This window comes from Sinocyclocheilus anshuiensis, unplaced genomic scaffold (genome assembly GCF_001515605.1).
Source record: "Sinocyclocheilus anshuiensis isolate Anshui unplaced genomic scaffold, SAMN03320099.WGS_v1.1 scaffold208, whole genome shotgun sequence".
Classification (NCBI taxonomy): Eukaryota; Metazoa; Chordata; class Actinopteri; order Cypriniformes; family Cyprinidae; genus Sinocyclocheilus; species Sinocyclocheilus anshuiensis.
In genome coordinates this window covers 1,147,783-1,167,242 of record NW_015557186.1, presented here as the reverse complement: position 1 = coordinate 1,167,242, position 19,460 = coordinate 1,147,783, and the positions used below count along the sequence as shown (strand labels likewise).

General features: G+C 32.5%; 1 protein-coding gene across 1 annotated transcript in view; it reads left to right on the top strand.

The window, feature by feature from the left end:
- The window catches only part of LOC107678711 (pleckstrin homology domain-containing family G member 3), a 71,176-nt gene that overhangs the window by 42,855 nt on the left and 8,861 nt on the right, over nt 1-19,460 (top strand). The window contains exons 4-16 of the mRNA XM_016474081.1: nt 1,428-1,528; nt 4,132-4,201; nt 4,288-4,334; nt 5,769-5,919; nt 6,898-7,029; nt 9,804-9,986; nt 11,820-11,912; nt 11,997-12,083; nt 13,847-13,880; nt 14,008-14,106; nt 14,212-14,244; nt 16,331-16,341; nt 16,771-17,028. Coding sequence (XP_016329567.1) covers nt 1,428-1,528; nt 4,132-4,201; nt 4,288-4,334; nt 5,769-5,919; nt 6,898-7,029; nt 9,804-9,986; nt 11,820-11,912; nt 11,997-12,083; nt 13,847-13,880; nt 14,008-14,106; nt 14,212-14,244; nt 16,331-16,341; nt 16,771-17,028 — 1,299 coding nt within the window. The remainder of the gene's footprint in view (nt 1-1,427; nt 1,529-4,131; nt 4,202-4,287; nt 4,335-5,768; nt 5,920-6,897; nt 7,030-9,803; nt 9,987-11,819; nt 11,913-11,996; nt 12,084-13,846; nt 13,881-14,007; nt 14,107-14,211; nt 14,245-16,330; nt 16,342-16,770; nt 17,029-19,460) is intronic.

The following is a 19,460-nucleotide window of genomic DNA, read 5'->3' as shown; positions in this document are numbered from 1 at the left end:
TGTGTGTGTGTGTGTGTGTGTGTGTGTGTGTGTGTGTGTGTGTGTGGTGTCATGCTTTCTATGATGTGGCCTGCTAAACTCCAGCTTGATTTGGCCTGTTTGGAGCAGAACAGGATTTAAATGTCATGTGAGAGTGTTATGAAAAACTTTCAAAAACATGTTCAGATTAGAAATAATTTACTTAAAGAAAAGCTTTTGGGATGTTTTCTTTTTGCAGTGTCATGTAATTTTTATGCTCGGTATAATGCAAAAAAAATTATTTTCATTATTGTAATGTGTAGTTTCATACTTTGTTAGAACTGCATTTATGCTGACTTTAATAAATCAATGCATTGCATTGCATGTGAGGTTTACATGCATGTGTAATACTTTCAAGAATGAAGAAAATGAAGCCTGGCGGGGTTTTGTTTTGGGGGTTTTTGCATTGTCAATTTTCATGCCATTCTCATTACTATAATGCAAAATAATATATATTTTCATTATCGTAATGAGGAATTTCATACATTGTTAGTACGGAGTTTAATTAATGAAATCAATTAATGCATTGTAATTATTGTGTGTCAGTGTTTATTGTCTTTATAGCCAGGCAGAATTTAATACTGTGGTATTACCATGGTATAGTGATGGTATCAGATGGTAATACCAGGTTACTTTGATAGAGACCAGTTTACATGCATGTGAGTTTTACAAACAGATTTCAAGGACATGTCCAGTCCAGATTAGAAATAATTTATTTAAAGAAAATGAAGCTTGCGTACGTGTGTGTGTGTGTGTGTGTGTGTGTGTGTGTGTGTTTGCATTGACAATTTTCATGGCATTCTCATTAATATAATGCAAAAAAAAAATCTGACTTGTATTATCTCAATGTGGAATTTCATACATTGGTAGTACTGCATTTACAGTATGCTGCCTTTAATTCATAAAACAAATCAGTGCATTGCATCGCACTGTGTGTCAGTGTTTGTTGTCTTTAGTGTCGGGCTGAATTTAGTTCCTCAGTTTCATTCAGCTGTATAATACTCAGAAATAGCAAGTAAATTTCACAATTATTTATAACGAAATGGCAAGTAACACATTCAATTAAACATGAAATTCTGAAGTAGAAAAACTGAAGTAGTATCTTCTTTTTTTTACAGTGTATGGTGAAATAGTTTGCTTATTTTAGTAGGATTTATGTCATTTGTATGATTTATTTAATTATTATGATGTATGTGATTAATATAATTCCAGTTCATTTGCAAGTCAAAATGTTTTCCAGTTTTCAAATGTATTTTGTAAGCATTAATAGATTGAGTGTGCAGTTTTCCTTCAGTTCTCTAGCGCCATCTACTGAGCAGTTGAAGGCATTACAGTACAAATCAAGATGGATAATAGTTTATCATTGGTTGAGTTTGAAATAATACTTATTTCCCTTTTCCAATTTTCAGGATTATCTTGTCCACATTATTGACACCCGGGACCTTCCCATCAAACCAGAGCAAGTGTGTTCACTTTTTGGGAATATTGAACACATTTATGAGTTCAACAGGTAAGATTCGAGCATGATGACTTAATATGCATTTTACATGCTTTTATGCAATGCATACATATATTTATATACACAAGTACAGCAGTGTCAAGTCAGTATTGGGTGCTAAAAATGAGGTTGCACTGGGATGAAAACGTGATGTAGTGTCATTTAGAGAGCTCATAACTCAACCATACATGCGAAAGTATATTCAGACACCATCATTGGAATTATTCAGGACTCCTCTACTGTTTAGAAATTGTATTTATTCAGGCAAATGAGGAAGCAGCAGCTGTCAAGTGTCAGATGTTGTGTGGCTTTAGATGTGGGACGTAAATACACATGGTGGTTTGTTTTTGGTCAAGAGTTTTGGTACAAATGCTCACCTAATGCTCTTCACGCCTGTGTTTGAACAGTTGCTCTTTAACAGCGCATGAGCTCGACTAGTGCTGTAGGACTTTAAAGGAACAGTTCAGCTGAAAATGTGATGTAAATGCACTCACCCTCAGGTCATCCAAGACGTAGATGAGTTTGTTTCTTCATCAGATTTGGAGAAATGTAGCATTGCGTCACTGTCTCACTGCAAGTGAATGGGTGCCGTCAGAATGAGAGTCCAAACAGCTGATAAAAACATCACAATAATCCACAAGTAATCCACAGCACTCCAGTCCATCAGTTAACATCTGGAGAAGACAAAAGCTGAAACAAATCCATCAAGACGTTTTTAACTAAAATACGAGTCCATAATAACGCTTCCTCCAGTGAAAAAGTGGTCTGAATCAGGAGAGAAATCTGCACAGATCAAGCAGCGTTTAAACCGCTCTAAACAAATATGTGGCTGGATTCTGATGTGAGAGACAACAGGAGATGCACTTTTTCACCGAAGGAAGCATTATTATGGATTATTTTGACCAGAAGTGATGGTTTAAAGTTAAAAAACGTCTTACTAATGTATTTTATTCCTACAAACACTTCTCCAGATGTTAACTGATGGACTGGAGTGCTGTGGATTATTGTGATGTTTTTATCAGCTGTTTGGACTCTCATTCTGACGGCACCCATTCACTGCAGAGCATCCATTGCTGAGACACTGATGCAATGCTAATATAATCAGTATTTAGTCAAAGTTCTTTAAAAGTTTATGTTCAGTTTGTATTTAAGTCACTTAAACCAGTTTTAATAATTTAAATCAGTAGTTTAAACCATCAGTCTTCACTTTTTGTTCGTCCTCATCTGTATAAAACTTATTTTATTATTAAAACAAATCAACTTTAATGCACCTCATTTAACTAACTGCCTTCTGTTCTGTAAATGACTTTTACATGCATCAAAGATGAATACAGTGAACCGAAGCGAGCCGTTTATCAGGGCAAGTGTGTTGCTTTGAGTCCACAGTGTGAGATTTGCGTTTGCTCTGTTCGTTTCCAGACTTCGTCTTTCTGTGTCTGATGTCTGACAGAAGGTCATTGTGAAGCTTCACGTGTGTTGGTTATCATCACATATAGCCAAATGCATGTTTGAGCATCTTGCTTTATCATGCCTTTATATGTCATTAAAGGAATATTATGCGTTTAAAACAACATGTTAAGCTTTAACATTTATTCATTGCACAATGTTGCACACGTTTGCATTATTAACCCTATAAAGCCTACTGTATAACATTTGATATGCAAAGGCCTCTAAATGATCAAACTTTGCTGTTATACCCGGTTCACACACAATCTACTGCATGTCTTCTGTTGTCTGATCGATAGTTTAGTCAAAGCTCTTTTAGTGTAATTCTGGAGCTGGAGCTTCACGAGTCAAATCTTGACTGATTTTGATCAAGTAAGCGTCAGAATAATTGCAGTAATATCTCCAGATGAACACTTACTGGACTGAAGCAGCTCAGCTTTACTTGATTCTCCATCAATCATGTTTTAGAGTCTCAAATCTGATCCTCAGGATCTTTTGAGCAGTGTTTGTTTCCAGAAGCTTTACTTTCACTGTTCCTCAGCGGAGGAATGATCTTCACAAGCCTCCAGAACATCTCACGGTTATTTCTTCAGCTCTCAATCAGCACTGGATTGCATTGCATTATATGTTTGAATCATTTCAATCTCATTTTACTGAGACAGATTATTGGAGATATAGAGTGATGACTGATATTTGCATCATTTTATATCAGTGTCTGCTCTACTGTTATAAAGATCTCATTGATTTACATCAGAAGCATCAGATTTTCATCACTTTTTGATCATATAAATATCAGCATCTGCATCAAATTGTATATTTTTGCTCCGTTTGAGTCTCTGAATAAAACTGTGCTGTTTTTTCCTCCATATTCTCACTGTATCAGACCGTATGAGCCAGAAAAGCGTGATGGATCAAACATGATGCTCAACAAAAACACAAATGCACACTTTCTTTTAGATTTTATCTAAATGTTCAATAAACGGTTCAATTAAAAAAAAAAAATCTGACTATTATTTAATATGTCAGGCATTACAGGGTTAAATGCATTCTGAAACCTTCATTTATCACTGTCATCTTGTTTTTTTTTATTGTTTTTATTTTTGCATCTTTATTAGTTTGTCACCATAATCAAAATGCTAAAGTTTTACCGTGGTTTGTTCTCTCTGTAGTGAGTTATTACAGTCTTTAGACATGTGTGCCAGTGATCCTGTGGCCATTGCACGCTGCTTTGTGGACAAGGTACACTAAATACAAACTTAAACGAAATATCCCGTTCAGAATGTTCTTTTATAAAACTGATTCATTTTCTCTCCTTTCGTTTGCAGAGCGAGTATTTCGAGATCTACACGCAGTACTGTACAAACTACCCTAAGTAAGTAAAGCGCTGTGTTAAATGCAGTGTGTTTGCGCCGCAGGTGCGAGCGAGCGCTGATGCATGTGACAGATTATTCCTCGGAGTCAGTAACGTCCTTCATGAACAGCATCAGACAACATCAACATCAGTCTGCTTTAGGAACAAATGTTTAGATATTATGTCTCGTGTGTTTGTTGTGTTTAACCTTTCGGTGGTGTAAACCACCAGGGGTCATGACCTGTGACACGTATCCACAATTTTATATGACCAGTGTTATTTTCTATACTATTATGGATTTTATTAATATTTCAATTTAGTTTTTATTATTTTATTTTTTTTCATGTTTTCTAGTCTTGTGTGTTTTTGTCATTTTTATTAGGTTTTGCTTTTTTTAATATGTCTATAAATGTTTTGTTCATTTTTATTTCGGTTTTAGTTTGTTATTTTAGTACATCAAGTTAAAGTAAATGAAAATGAGAAATATTGCCTTGGTAACTAACTGGAATATTTTATTTTTTTTTGTCAAGTAATTTTTGTTTTTATTTATTTTTATTTTTTTGTATTATGTTTTTATTTTAATTATTTTAAGTGTTTTTTGTCATTTTATTAGTTTTAGTTTTTTTTTAATATCTAGATATTTTTTGTTTATTTTTGTTTCAGTTTTAGTTTATTTTACTGCATCAAGTTAAACTAAATGAAAATGAGAAATGTTGCCTTGATGACTAGCTGAAATAAGTTTATTTTTTCTTTTTCTTTTATGGTTTTAGTTTTACTTCACTATAATAAGCCTGTATATGATTGTCATTTTTATGTCATTGTATATTTATTTATTTATTACAGATTCAACATGACTGATATTTAGATGCACCAAGTGCCTCTAAAATTATTATTATTATTATTTTGAATAAAAAAACAGTTTAAAGATTCAGTAATTCATATATCATAGCAGGGTTATTATAGTTAACTAAAACTAAAAACATAAAAATTCATAAAAATGAAACAAAATAAACTGAAATAAAATTTAAAAAAAAAAAAAAAATTTTTCAGCTACTTGCCAAGACAACATTTTTAATTTTCATTTAGTTTAACTTGATGTACTAAAATAACTAAAACTAAAACCGAAATGTAAAAAAAATAATAAAAACTATATAGATATTACATAAAAATAAACTAAACTAAATACAATTAAAAACACACAACAAAATTACTAAAACTATAACAAATTAAAATGAAGACAAAGTATACAAATTAAAAACTCATTTAAAATATTAGTGAAAACTATAATAGAATCTTAGAAATACTAACAAAAAAAAACATCAGAGGCAAATTTTTAGCATGATTTTTGATGCATAAAGCAATAAATTATAATACATTAGTGTGATTATTTCTCTTATTTGAGTCTCTTCACAGACTAACCTGTCTGTGTGTGTGTGTGTGTGTGTGTGTGTGTAGTTCGGTGGCAGTGTTGACAGACTGTCTGAGGAATAAAACTCTGGCCAAGTTCTTCAGGGATCGGCAGGCGTCGCTCAAGCGCTCTCTTCCGTTGGGTTCTTACCTGCTCAAACCAGTTCAGAGGATCCTCAAATATCACCTGCTGCTTCAGGTGCGACCACTGAACATCTGACAAACTACCACGGGTTTCCCTTCAGGACATTTCCAGAGCAAAAAACACCATGCCAGAAAGTATTTGAACAGCTCAGTAACGCTTATAAATGTATGAATGATAATATGTTGATGCTGTCCAAAGAGAGAGCATAAATTGTCTTTTATATTACATTATAATGACTTGTGTAATGTGAACATTCAGCAGGAAATGATGTTGGGTGGGTCTTTGTTTTTTGTTCATGATTATTAGTTAATATCATTTCCTTGCTTACGTAGTTAACTAAAACATTAACTAAATCCAAAAATGAATTAATTAATTAAAAATAACAAACAAAAAAACATTTTGTTACTTAAAATAAACATTAGCTGAAATATAAATAAATAAATATATATATATATATATTTATTTATTTATTTAACTAAAAACCAAACTAATGAAAATGAACAAACTCGACAAAAATATAAAAAAAACAACTAATAGAAATTACAAACACACAACAGAATTACTGGAACTATAATTACATTTGAATTGAAAATGAAAAATATAAAAATAAAAATATATTCAAAATATTAAAGTATCTCAGTGACACTAACGCTGCTGGAGTTTTTTTTTTCAGTATTTCAATAATTTAACAACACATTCACATGTTCATGTTTCTCTGATGTAGGTTAATGATCACATGACATGCAGCTAAACGCATACAATTTTTCATTTTAAAATTATTTGTGTATTTTAATTTTGCATTTTTATCACACAATCAATTATTCGCTTTTCATCGACTCACAAACCCCAGTTTGGGAAACCCTGCTATATAGTAACGTCCACGGATGAATTGTGCGAAATGTTCATGTCACTTTAGTTCAGAAATCTTGGTTATTCGTCATGTCATCTTCAGATGGAGTTTTTTATACATAGTTCCGTGTGTTACTCTCGTGTTGGCAGACAGAGTCTGATTGTGTTTTTGCTCTTCTGAAGGAAATTGCCAAACACTTCGACCCTGAGGAGGACGGGTACGATGTGGTGATCGAGGCCATAGACAGCATGACCGGAGTCGCCTGGTACATCAACGACATGAAGAGAAAACACGAGCACGCCGTGAGACTTCAGGTCTGTGTTACCATCAAAACACTGTAGGACTAGTTATCAGAACTCATGCAATGCATCAAAACTAAAGCAGGGTGATTATAGTTACCTAACAATAAAACCATAAAGCAACCCTTTTCATTGCAAGAAGTAAAATAAACTGAAATAAACTAAATTATATATATATTTAAAATTAAATAGTTGCTAAAGCAACATTTTTCACTTTCATTTAGGTTTACTCAATGAGCTAAAATAACTAAAACTGAAATATTTTTTTTTTATAAATGTATATATATTATATATACATAAAAAAATTACAAAAACTTTAACTAAAATTAAAATGAAAACACAAAATATAAAAACTAATTCAAAATATTAATAAACACTATAATAATATCTCAGTGATACTAAAATAACACTGATATGAAATAAACATCAATTTAAATAAAATATATATTAAAAAAAACTATCTTGTAGCCAAGGCAACATTCCTCATTTTCATTTAGTTTAACTTGATTTACTAAAATAACTAAAACTGAAATTAAAATGAACAAAAACTATATAGACAAACAAAAAGCGAATTACTAAAATTAAAATGGAAAACTTAAAAACTAAAACTAATTCAAAATATTAATAAAAACCATAATAATATCTCAATGATACTAAAATAATACTGATACAAAAATAAACATCAAATAAAATAAAATTTAAAAATTAACTTTTTTTTTCTTCTAATTGCCAAGGCAATATTTCTCATTTTCATTTAGTTTAACTTGATATATCAAAATAACCTAAATTAAAACTGAAATAAAACAGAAAAGGGGAAAAAAAACTAACTAAATTACTAAAACTTTGAATAATACAACTTCAATAATACAAATACAACAAATCATTTGTTTTTAAAAGGTTAAAAACACAATTCAAAAAGGTACAGTACAGAATGTGTGGCCTAGCTGATATAACTTACTGACTTTTGCAAGAGCTGAAAATAACTTCAACTGAAAGTAGAATTGCTTGTTTACCATTTTAATAATTCACATACACATTATAGGTCTATCATATTCATTCATTCATTCATTCATTCATTCACATTTTAATGTCTGTTATTAAATTAAATGGGGGAAAAAATGAAAACTAATACTAAATATGAATAAAATCTATAATATGATCTTAATGACACTAAAATAACAGTGATATGAAATGAACAAGTGTTTTTATTTCTGCTCTTGTCAAAGGGTTTTATTCAGGACGTGATTAGTGAGAGTATTAATCCAGTACCAGAGGAGTAATGTTGTTCCCTGACCTCCATTACTCCTCTCATAGTGCTGTTTTATCATATCGTATCTCATTATTGGATGTAATATGACTGTATTCGGTTTACAATGTTAATGAGCGTCAGGCAAACACATCATATCATACTCTTTGATTAATTCTAAACTGAAGTCCTGACTCATGAGATGAAGGATCTGTTCATTAATGGATCTGGGTCAGCACACGCTGTTGTTATAGAGCCATATGCATGCTTAAAGATCACCGATTAATGATTCAAGAACTGACACCATTCTGTTCTATTCTATTCTGTCTTATGCTATTCTATTCTATTCTGTTCCATTCTATCATATTTAATACTATACTATTCTATTCTATCCTATGCTATTCTGTCCTATTCTGTTCCATTCTATCATATTTTATACTATTATATTCTATCTTATGCTATTCTATTCTATCCTAAGCTATTCTTTTCTATTCTATCCTATTTTATCATATCCTTTTCTGTTCTGTTCTATTCTGTTCTGTTCTATCCTATCCTGTTTTATTTTATTCCATCTTATAAAATCCTTTTCTATTCTATCCTATCATATCCCATTATATTCTATTCTGTTCTATCCTATTATATCCTATATTTTTCTATTCTATTCTATCATATCCTGTTCTGTTCTATTCTATTCGATCCTATTCTGTTCTGTTCTATTCTGTCCTATCCTGTTCTGTTCTATCCTATTGTATTCTATTCTATCCAATTCCATTCTGTTCTGTTCTATTCGATCCTATTCTATCCTATACTGTTCTGTTCTGTTCTACTCTATGCTATCCTATCCTGTTCTATTCTGTCCTATTGTATTGTATTGTATTCTATCCTATTCCATTCTGTTCTATTCTATTCGATCCTATTCTATCCTATTCTGCTCTATTCTATTCTATCCCATCCTATCCTGTTATGTTCTATCATATTGAATTCTATTCTATCCAATTTAATCCTGTTCTATTCTATTCGATCCTATTCTGTTCTATTCTATCCTATCCTGTTCTGTTCTATCCTATTGTATTCTATTATATCCAATTCCATTCTGTTCTGTTCTATTCGATCCTATTCTATCCTGTCCTGTTCTGTTCTACTCTATTCTATCCTATCCTATCCTGTTCTGTTCTGTTCTACTCTATTCTATTCTATCCTCTCCTATCCTGTTCTGTTCTATCATATTGTATTCTATTCTATCCAATTCCATTCTGTTCTATCCTATCCTGTTCTGTTCTATCCTATTGTATTCTATTCTATCCAATTCCATTCTGTTCTGTTATATTCGATCCTATTCTATCCTGTCCTGTTCTACTCTATTCTATCCTATCCTGTTCTGTTCTGTTCTACTCTATTCTATTCTATCCTCTCCTATCCTGTCCTATCCTGTTCTGTTCTATCATATTGTATTCTATTCTATCCAATTCCATTCTGTTCTGTTCTATTCGATCCTATTCTATCCTGTCCTGTTCTGCTCTACTCTATTCTATTGTGCGTGCAGGAGATCCAGTCTCTGCTCATAAACTGGAAGGGTCCGGATCTGACCACATACGGCGAGCTAGTTCTGGAAGGAACGTTTCACGTCCACCGTGCCAAAAACGAGAGAACCCTCTTCCTGTTCGATAACATGCTGCTCATCACCAAGAAACGAGTGGAACATTACGTCTACAAGACTCACATCTCGGTATATGATGTTATTCATGCTTAGACATCATGTTAATTAGACCAAGGATTCTTAAACGTTTTCATCTGCCTAAACACTTTGACATAAAATATTTACTTAAGAGTCCTCCTGAGTTAATATTTCAATGATGTAATAACACGTTCACGGTTTTCTGACCTCTGTTAATGGTCACATGACATGCAGGTAAACAAATGAAATAGTTAATTATTTTATTAAGTGTTTTTTTATTTTTTTATTTTAAAATTATTTAGTTCCATTCTATTTATTTTTTAGTAATTGTTGTATTTTGATTGGTTTTATTTTAAATTTATTAATGTTTATTTTGTTACATTTTTATTGTTTTATTCATATTTAGGAAGTGATTTATTTTGACTGTTTTTATTAATTACATTTATTTATTTCCATTTTACGTTTTTTTAAATTACTTCAATAAAATTGTTTTATTTTGTTTGGTTTTATTTAAAAAAATGTTTTTAACATTTTTGTTTTGTTAATTTTATTAGGGGTTTTATTTTGTATAATGTATTTTAATTTAAAAAAAATTCACTTACCAAACAAAATATGTTTAATAACTTCTAATTTGTTCACTAAGTATTAGAAATTCCTCTGTCTGTGATGAAAAGCACTCACGCTTCTGGCTGTGTAGACTACCGCTTATCTTACGTGTTCATTCCACTAAACATAGCTTTGAAGCCCTCGTTTTATGTTTCGGAAAACGAACCCGGAGAGAGCAGTAGGTATGAAACGAGTTCACAAACTTCAAACACACAGTATCATTATTTCTGTTACAAAAGGTCAAATAATGAGGGAAGTGAATATAAACACAACTTAATCGTTAAATTATCATAATTGAGTAAATCACCTTTTAAAAGCGACTTCGCAGATTGCGTCAATTACAATATATAACCAGTAGGTGGCGACAAGTGACTGTTAAAAGAACGTCTCAGGTTACTTATGTAACCATGGTTCCCTGAGTAGGGAACGAGAGACTGCGTCCTCTAGGTTTCCCCATAGCGACCCCTAGAGGACGCAGTGTCTCGTTCCCTACTCAGGGAACCATGGTTACATAAGTAACCTGAGACGTTCCCTTTCATGGGAACTTCGAACTACGTCCTCTAGGTTTCCCCATAGCGACCCCTAGAGGACGCAGTTCGAAGTTCCCATGGAAGGGAACGTCTCAGGTTACTTATGTAACCATGGTTCCCTGAGTAGGGAACGAGACACTGCGTCCTCTAGGGGTCGCTATGGGGAAACCTAGAGGACGTAGTTCGAAGTTCCCATGAAAGGGAATTCTGATTCACACAGGAATTAAACAATTAAGTCTTAATAAGCGAGTCATTGAATCATTCATGCAAACCTTTTTTTTTTTATAATTCATTGAATATTGAATATTTTTTAAATAGACTACAGCAATTAGCATTTTGTCAGAACCTCTAGTAAATTACGTCATTTTGTTTAGTTGTCTCTTTTGTTTTTTTTTTTCAGAAACGTGAGCGCATCATGATCTCTATTTTAAACAAAACGGAAAAAAAAAACTGAAAAGAAAAAGAAAATGGTTATTCTCAGTTTATCCAAAATCTTGCAGCTCTAGTTAGTCATTCACTCACATGTCATGTAAACAAATACATTTGATGTTCTTTGTCTTTTATTTTGTTTTATCTCTTCCAACCCTAACAAAACCCCTGATCTGGACAAAAGCCACTATTATTGGTTCTATATTGTTTTTCATAAAACCAAAGTCAGATTGAGTTTTGTACAGAGTCATTCTACCATCTAATAAGTGATTTTCATTCAGAGAAAACATGTTGTTTGTGCTGTTTTGCTTGTGTTCAGTGTTCCACACTGATGCTGATAGAAAGTGCCAAAGATTCGCTGCGCTTCAGCGTGACGCATTACAAGCACCCCAAGCAGCCGCACACGGTTCAGGTGCGTTTGAGATCATGGCCCACAAATGACCCGTTCAAGCTGTTTATTGTGTTTGCTTTAATCATAGGTCATTGTGTTTCTCAGGCCAGAACGGTGGAAGAGAAGAAACTGTGGGCTCATCACATAAAGAGACTCATTCTGGAGAACCATCATGCCGTTATCCCGCAGAAAGTGCGTACAGTAACCGATCCACCAATGTCTGTCTGAATCAGCGATGCTGTAATAAACGTGATCTGTTATTAAGACCAGGGATTCCTAAAGGTTTTTGTCAGTCGAACCCAGACTTGCTTTAACTCAGATATTTACTTAAAGTTCCCGAGATTTAATTAAGTTCATATTTCAATGATTTAATAACACATTCACATTTCTCTGATGTTGTCTTTTGATTTGTTTTTATTTTGAAATTATTTGACATTTGTATTTTATTCATTTTTTGTGATTTCTTTTGACTGTAAAATAAAAATAAATAGTTTTGAAATAATTTTTTTTTTATTTTCTTCATTTTTAGTAAGTGTTTAATTTTGATTGGTTTTGTTTTAAAATTATATTCATTTTACATTGTTTTATTCGAATTTAGTTCAGTTTAATTTGATTACAATTCTTTATTTTCATTTTACATTTGTATTTTATTCATTTTTAGGGTTTTATTTTTGTTGTTTTATTCATTTTAAGTAAGTTTTATTTTGATTTGTTTTATTTTAAAATAATTTTTGTCCTTTTACATTTTTATTATTTTATTCATAGTTCGTTTTTATTTTGATTGTAAAATAAAAGTAAATAGTTTGAAAATAAAAACATTTGTATTATTTTATTCATTCTTAGTAAGTGTTTAATTTAATTTTTGTTTTAAAATTTTTTCTTTTTACATTTTTATTACATTCATTTTTAGTGTTTAATTTTTGTTGTATTTATTTTAAAATTATTTTCATTTGACATTTTTATTCATTATTCATTTTTATTTATTATATTTTATTCATTTTTAGTAAGGGTTTAATTTTGATTGGTTTTATTTTAAAATTATTTCCATTTTACATTACTGTTTTATTCAATTTTAGTTAAGTTTATTTTGATTAAAATTATTTATTTTCATTTTACATTTGTATTTTATTCATTTTTAGGGTTTTATTTTCGTTTTTTTATTCATTTTAAGTAAGTTTTATTTTGATTTGTTTTATTTTAAAATTTGTCATTTTACATTTTTTATTGTTTTATTCAGTGTTTTATTTTAATTGTAAAATAAAAATTGTTTGAAAATAATTTTTTTTATTATTTTATTCATTCTTAGAGTTTAATTTAGATTTTTTTTTTTTTTTTTTTTTTTTTTACATTTTTATTATTTTAATCATTTTTAGGGTTTAATTTTTGTTGTATTTATTTTAAAATTATTTATTTTCATTTGACATTTATATTCATTTCATTTTTATTTTATTTAATTCATTTTTAGTAAGTGTTTAATTTTGATTGGTTTTATTTTTTATTCAATTTTAGTTGTTTATTTTTTTAAGTTTTATTTTGATTTTTTTTTTTTTTTTTTTTTTTTTTACATTTTTATTATTTTAATCATTTTTAGGGTTTAATTTTTGTTGTATTTATTTTAAAATTATTTATTTTCATTTGACATTTATATTCATTTCATTTTTATTTTATTTAATTCATTTTTAGTAAGTGTTTAATTTTGATTGGTTTTATTTTTTATTCAATTTTAGTTGTTTATTTTTATTAAAATTATGTATTTTCATTTTACATTTGTATTTTATTCATTTTTAGTGTTTAATTTTTGTTGTATTTATTTTAAAATTATTTTCATTTCAAGTGTTTTCATTTTGTACCACAGAAAGTACGTACAGTAACCGGTCCGTTTTGAAACGGATCCATGAATGTTTATCTGAATCAGCGATACTGTAATAAACATTTTCTCTGATAATTACTTTCAGGCCAAAGATGCCATTCTGGACATGGACTCGACATGTAAGTTGATTCTCAAACAAGGTGCTTCAGTGAATGACTCGTTTTTGTAGCAAAATGACATTTGAAACACTAAAACTCTTGAAAAACTGTTTCAAAACCTCTGCTATTTTGTTTCTTCTCTGTTCAGGTCCAGTAAAGTACCGCTACAGCCCAGACAGGCTGAAGAAAGCATCGTCCCGTCAGACGGAAGATTTCTCTGCTGTGTTAAAGGAACGGAGACGCTCGGGTGTGTGAATCTGGTTCTTCACTCATAAATGAAAGCTCAAGCTTAATTTCCACTGTATAATTGTTTAGGTTCTGATCTTGTCTTTGTTTTTGTTTTTTTGGACAGAACCGGCGAAACGAACTGTTAGAAGCACTAAAGGTAACGGCTCTATTTTGTAGCTTACTGGGTCATTCAGTGAGACATAAAAGCCTGAGACTGAGTCACATTTAAACCTGGAAATATGCAGAAAGTTTTAACGTTTTTGAAAAATGTAAAACACAAAATTAAGCTGAAATATGTCATATAGTGCGCTATTTCTTTACAACTTCTCAAATGTAAGTAGATGAGTGTCATGGATCATGTGATTCTGTTCAGACAGTCAGATTTTCTTGCTTTCATTGAAATTCAAGATGCTCAAATCATGCTGGAGAACATCATGATCATCAGGATGTGTTCATGCTGCTGCCATTAAAGCAAAATGGATGCACACATAGTTCTTATAGGTTTTATCATGAGAATGAATTTTATGATCTTTCTGTATTGGCAAATATATGAATTTTTTTAAATAATATTTTTATTAAATTTAACACCGTAATCAAACACTTCCTGCCACATAGTAAAGGGGGAAAAAAATATATATAATTAAATTAAATGAGTTTTCTGACTTTCTTGCAATATTAGCAAATATTTGCATTTTTTAAATAATTTAAGAATTTTTTAATATTCATTTGTAATAATATTTTCATTGTTTAACACATTAAAACACAAAAATCAATTTAAAATAAATAGTAAATAAATAAATAAATAACATAAAATTATAGTATAAGTATATATATATATATATATATAGTTTTGCATTTATTTTGCAATATGCATGCATATATATGTATATGTATGTATGTATGTGTGTGTGTGCATTTTGTAAAATAAATGCAAAACAAAATGCATTCAAAAAAGGATTTTGTCTTTATTCTCTTTATGTAGTTTTGATTGACTGACTGATTAAAGAAGCGCTGTTCTGAACAAAAGATCAGAGATGTGCTTGGCAAACAAAGAAAGTTTCTAATCATAGCTCTGTCATCTTGAGCTCACGGCAGGTGCGTGCTGTTTGTTTCCGCTCATGTGGGCGACACGTGTCCCGTATGTTCTGCGCTCCCTCGGTCCGCTTTAGCATCAAAGACACATCGACTCGACTCGTCCCTCCTGTGTCAGATCAAAGGCCACAGCCCCGCACACATAATGATGTTAATTATGGAGCCCATCAGCCGCAGGCTTTGTCATGCGCCAGTTCCTTTCAGTCCACAAACCTGTTTTTGGCTCGCAGTCAGCACAAGTGCATTATGCATTCTGATTGGGAGAAAATGAAGAGAAAAGCCAAGCAGTTCCATCTATTCTCTCTCACACACTCTGTCATGCCGTTTTATCACCTTTCAAATTAAGTTGTCATTTCCAACCACGGCTTTTCCTGTTCCTGTCTTGGAAATCAGCAGGGAGTGTCCAAGCTCTCTCAAGTAGCTCCATGCATCCGTATTGCATGCATTTCATTGGCAGTTGATTTAATTATCTTTGCATAGACCTGGCAGAGCACACACACATTTATAATACCATGTTATGTGCAACCAGAATATAAAAATGCATCATATTTGCTGAATGAAATCCACGTTTCTTAATTTTGGGGTGCTGATTTGAAAAATAATGCTGTTTTGTTGTAGCATGTCAGACTTTCTCACAAAATATGATGCTTTTTGTTGCATTTTTGCTTTTGACAACGTTTTGCAGTGAAGAAGTCTTGTATTAACCCTTAATCTGCAGAAAAACACCACAGATGATTCCTGTGTTTATCTGAGCCAGATTACAACTATTTGATCAATTCTCAGCCCATTTTCACATTATACATAATCCTGATTTTTTTTTTTTTGCAGATTGCAAGTTAAATATATTTTTAATACTACTTTTTGTCATTAAAACCAAAAACTTTGACATTTGACTGCTTTTGTTATCTTGATAAGTGCATTCAAGCCGATACATTTATATAATTTTAATAATCTGCATTCCTATTTTGTGAAAAAATAAAAAGATAATTTTGAACTCTGCATCATCAAATTACCTAATATTAGGCTTTCAAAATCAAACAATGTTCCTCATTTGAAATGCATCTGTAGATAACCTGTTGCTAAATTGTTATATTAATAACATTTAATTTATCTTTGTCTTTGCATCTTAATCATCCATGGACGTCACTCAGGCACACTTAAGGTAAGATTTCCACGTTTACTATCCATTGCAAGCTTTTCACATTAAGTAAAGTACAAGAAACGGCTTCAATTTACATTTATGCATTTAGCAGATGCTTTTATCCAAAAAGAGGAACAAAAACAATTAGTCAAATGCATTTACAGTACACTGAATCACATTCATAAGAAAAATTATTTTAATTATTTTCTTTTCATAAATGCTATTCCGACTTGTGCATGCAAAATCTTTATTGTCTTTAGACAAAGGCTCAACAATGCAAAGCAACTCCGCAACAATCATAAACAAAAATATAGCATAGAGCCAACACAACTCTTGAAAAACCTAGAAAATTCATCTAAAAGTTCTATTTAAAATGCTTGAAAAGGTTCCAGTTTTGTTATAGAAATTTGCTTTTTCATAAACATACCATCATTTTTCTGTGGTGTCCAGCATGCAGACAGCGAAGGTACTTTATTAGTGGATAAAGACCGTCTTTCCATACTGCCCTCTACCAACGTCACGACCGTGAGCTCAAACCCAGAACTCAAGACTGCGTTACCTGGAATGATTCAGAACGGACAAGATCATGAATCCAGCACAGGCTCGTGGGATGACGTCAAGGATTGTAGACTTGAAGAGAAAGCAAAGAGCGCAGAGGACCGAATAGGAGGAGATAATGAAGAGGAAGATCTGATGGGAGTCGAGCAGGTAGCTGACTTTACCAGTTCAGTGTTGGCCGCCATCTCCTGCTGGCGTTATAGGGCCAAGGCTTTGCTTTTCAATCAGTTCACCACGGTGAGGGTCACCTATCGCTTTCTGTTTCACGTCCATAACCTGGCGGCCGCCTCAATGCAATTTGTCAATAACATTCCCATCTGCTGCACGCTGAGACCGATCTTTGCTTTTGCACCCACAGATCTGATGATTGCATGAATCATTGCATGGACATAACTGCATGAGTGGCCACTAATCATACATAAACACGTTTCTGAATGGACACTTGACCTACAAATTGAATGCCATATTCAAAACCTGATTTTCAAAACATTTATCACTTTTTTTAACATTGTTTATTGGGTTTTTCCAAGTTAAACACAACATACAAGATACAGAATCTAAATATATAATTCCCATATACACTGCCCTACAACATACCCCAGACCTCCAACCCATAGTGCCACAAATAAACCGTAAATAAAATTAAACGGGAAAACAGAGAAAATTAGATGATATCTAGTCATTCTGTTCTGTTATGCCCAAATAAGAAAGGAAACTACCCCAGTATTTGACAAACAAATCTTGATGTCTTTTCAAACGAAATGCAATTTTTTCCAAAGGTATATAAGATGATACTTCTTTAATCCACATGGAGGTAGAAGGTGGTTTAGAATCCTTCCATCTCAAAGTTATACATTTTATGGCCGCTAGTTGGGCTAGCCTAACGAATCTCAAATTAACCCTTTGTTGATCGAGTAGTGTGGTGTCCCCTAAAAGAGCAAGTCTAGGCTCTCTAGGCACATTAGTGCCAGCAACTATGGCAATGATCTCTAAGACCTCTTTCCAATATACTTCCAAATCAGGGCAAGACCACAGCATATGTAGGAGAGCCCCTCTATCCGCTTTACATCTAGGACAAAGCTCTGAGTATGAGCTTTTAAAGGAGTGCAGTCTAATTGGGGTATAGTAAACTCTATGTATCACATTAATTTGGATGAGTTTATGACGGCTATTGATAGAGAAAGTCTGAGCATCCTCTCATATTGTTTCCCATTCATCATCAGTGAATGAGTCTTTTTCCCACTTAGATTTGACGTCACCGATATTACCAGCCATCAGCTGCAACAACTTGCCGTAGATAAATGAAATGAGACACTTATGACCTTTTTTCTCAGACAAGATAGCCTCAAGAGGTGAAAGAGGGAGCTTAGATAAACGGCCACCTTGCTGGGTCTGAATGTAGTGTCTAACTTGTAAGTATTTAAAGAAAAATTTAGAGGGAAGGATACACTTCTGTTGTAGCTGCTCGAAAGACATGAGTGTGTCCTCCTCATAAAGTTTGTCAAAGGTTTGAATGCCTCGATCGTACCACTGTTTGGCTATGCCATCTTTAAGAGCAGGGGGTAGAAAAAGATTGTAATAAAAAGCAGTGGATCTGAAGAGAGTCTGCTTGCAGTTCATCTTTTTCCTGAGGTCCGTAACAATTTTAGAGGTGCCAACGATTAGTGGGTTAGTGGTCAGTTTCTTTAAACAGTTTATAGAAACAAAAGGTATTGCAGCAGGAGTTATACCCTGCACCTGGACCTCTTCTAATTGCCGCTATGCAGGCAAAAAAACATATTTTGATTGCCAAATCCAGACTATGCGCAGCTGAGCTGCACAATAACATAAATAAAAATCGGGCAATTTGAGTCCACCATTCTGAAAAGGCATACACAGTGAACTTAATTTTACCTGCGGAACTTTCCCTTTCCATACGAACCTAGAAATACTTCTATGAAGATCTTTAAAAAAAGACTTTGTTAACACAGGAGGGAGTGCCTGAAACAAATATAAAAATTGTTGGCAACACACTCATTTTGATGGAATTTACCCGGCCAATTAATGAAATAGGAAGAGACTTCCATCTATCTAAGTCCTTTTCTACTCTTTTGAGCAGGGGAGCATAGTTTAAGTTCTGTCAGGACCACTATCGTCAAAGATGATTGACAATTAGCATACAGTTTGGATTGGCGGTATGGTTCTGTTCTGGGCAAGAACTCCCTGCGCATTCCATGCAGCCTAGCATGGATGAGAGCAGGGAGAGCAGCAATAAACCCCCAGGGTAAACCGAACAGAACCAACATAAATGTATTGCAGATATCGTTAAAGTTCAATAATTTTATGTACACATTTTAGAAATTAGTCTGATTCAAAGGAGAATTAGAAGGCTGAATCCTGACAACAGAGGAGGAGCTGGGGGTGGGAGAGGGGAATTAGCTATTGAGCAATGCGAAAACTGCTGATAATACTGAAGGACCTTATATATGAATGCTTAGATAGGTGTCGTATTCCTATAGGTAGATGGGGATTAGCTAAGAGTCAGCTGATGCGAGCTTGACTAACGTGACCTGCCAGAACTAACGCTACGCTTGATTTATATA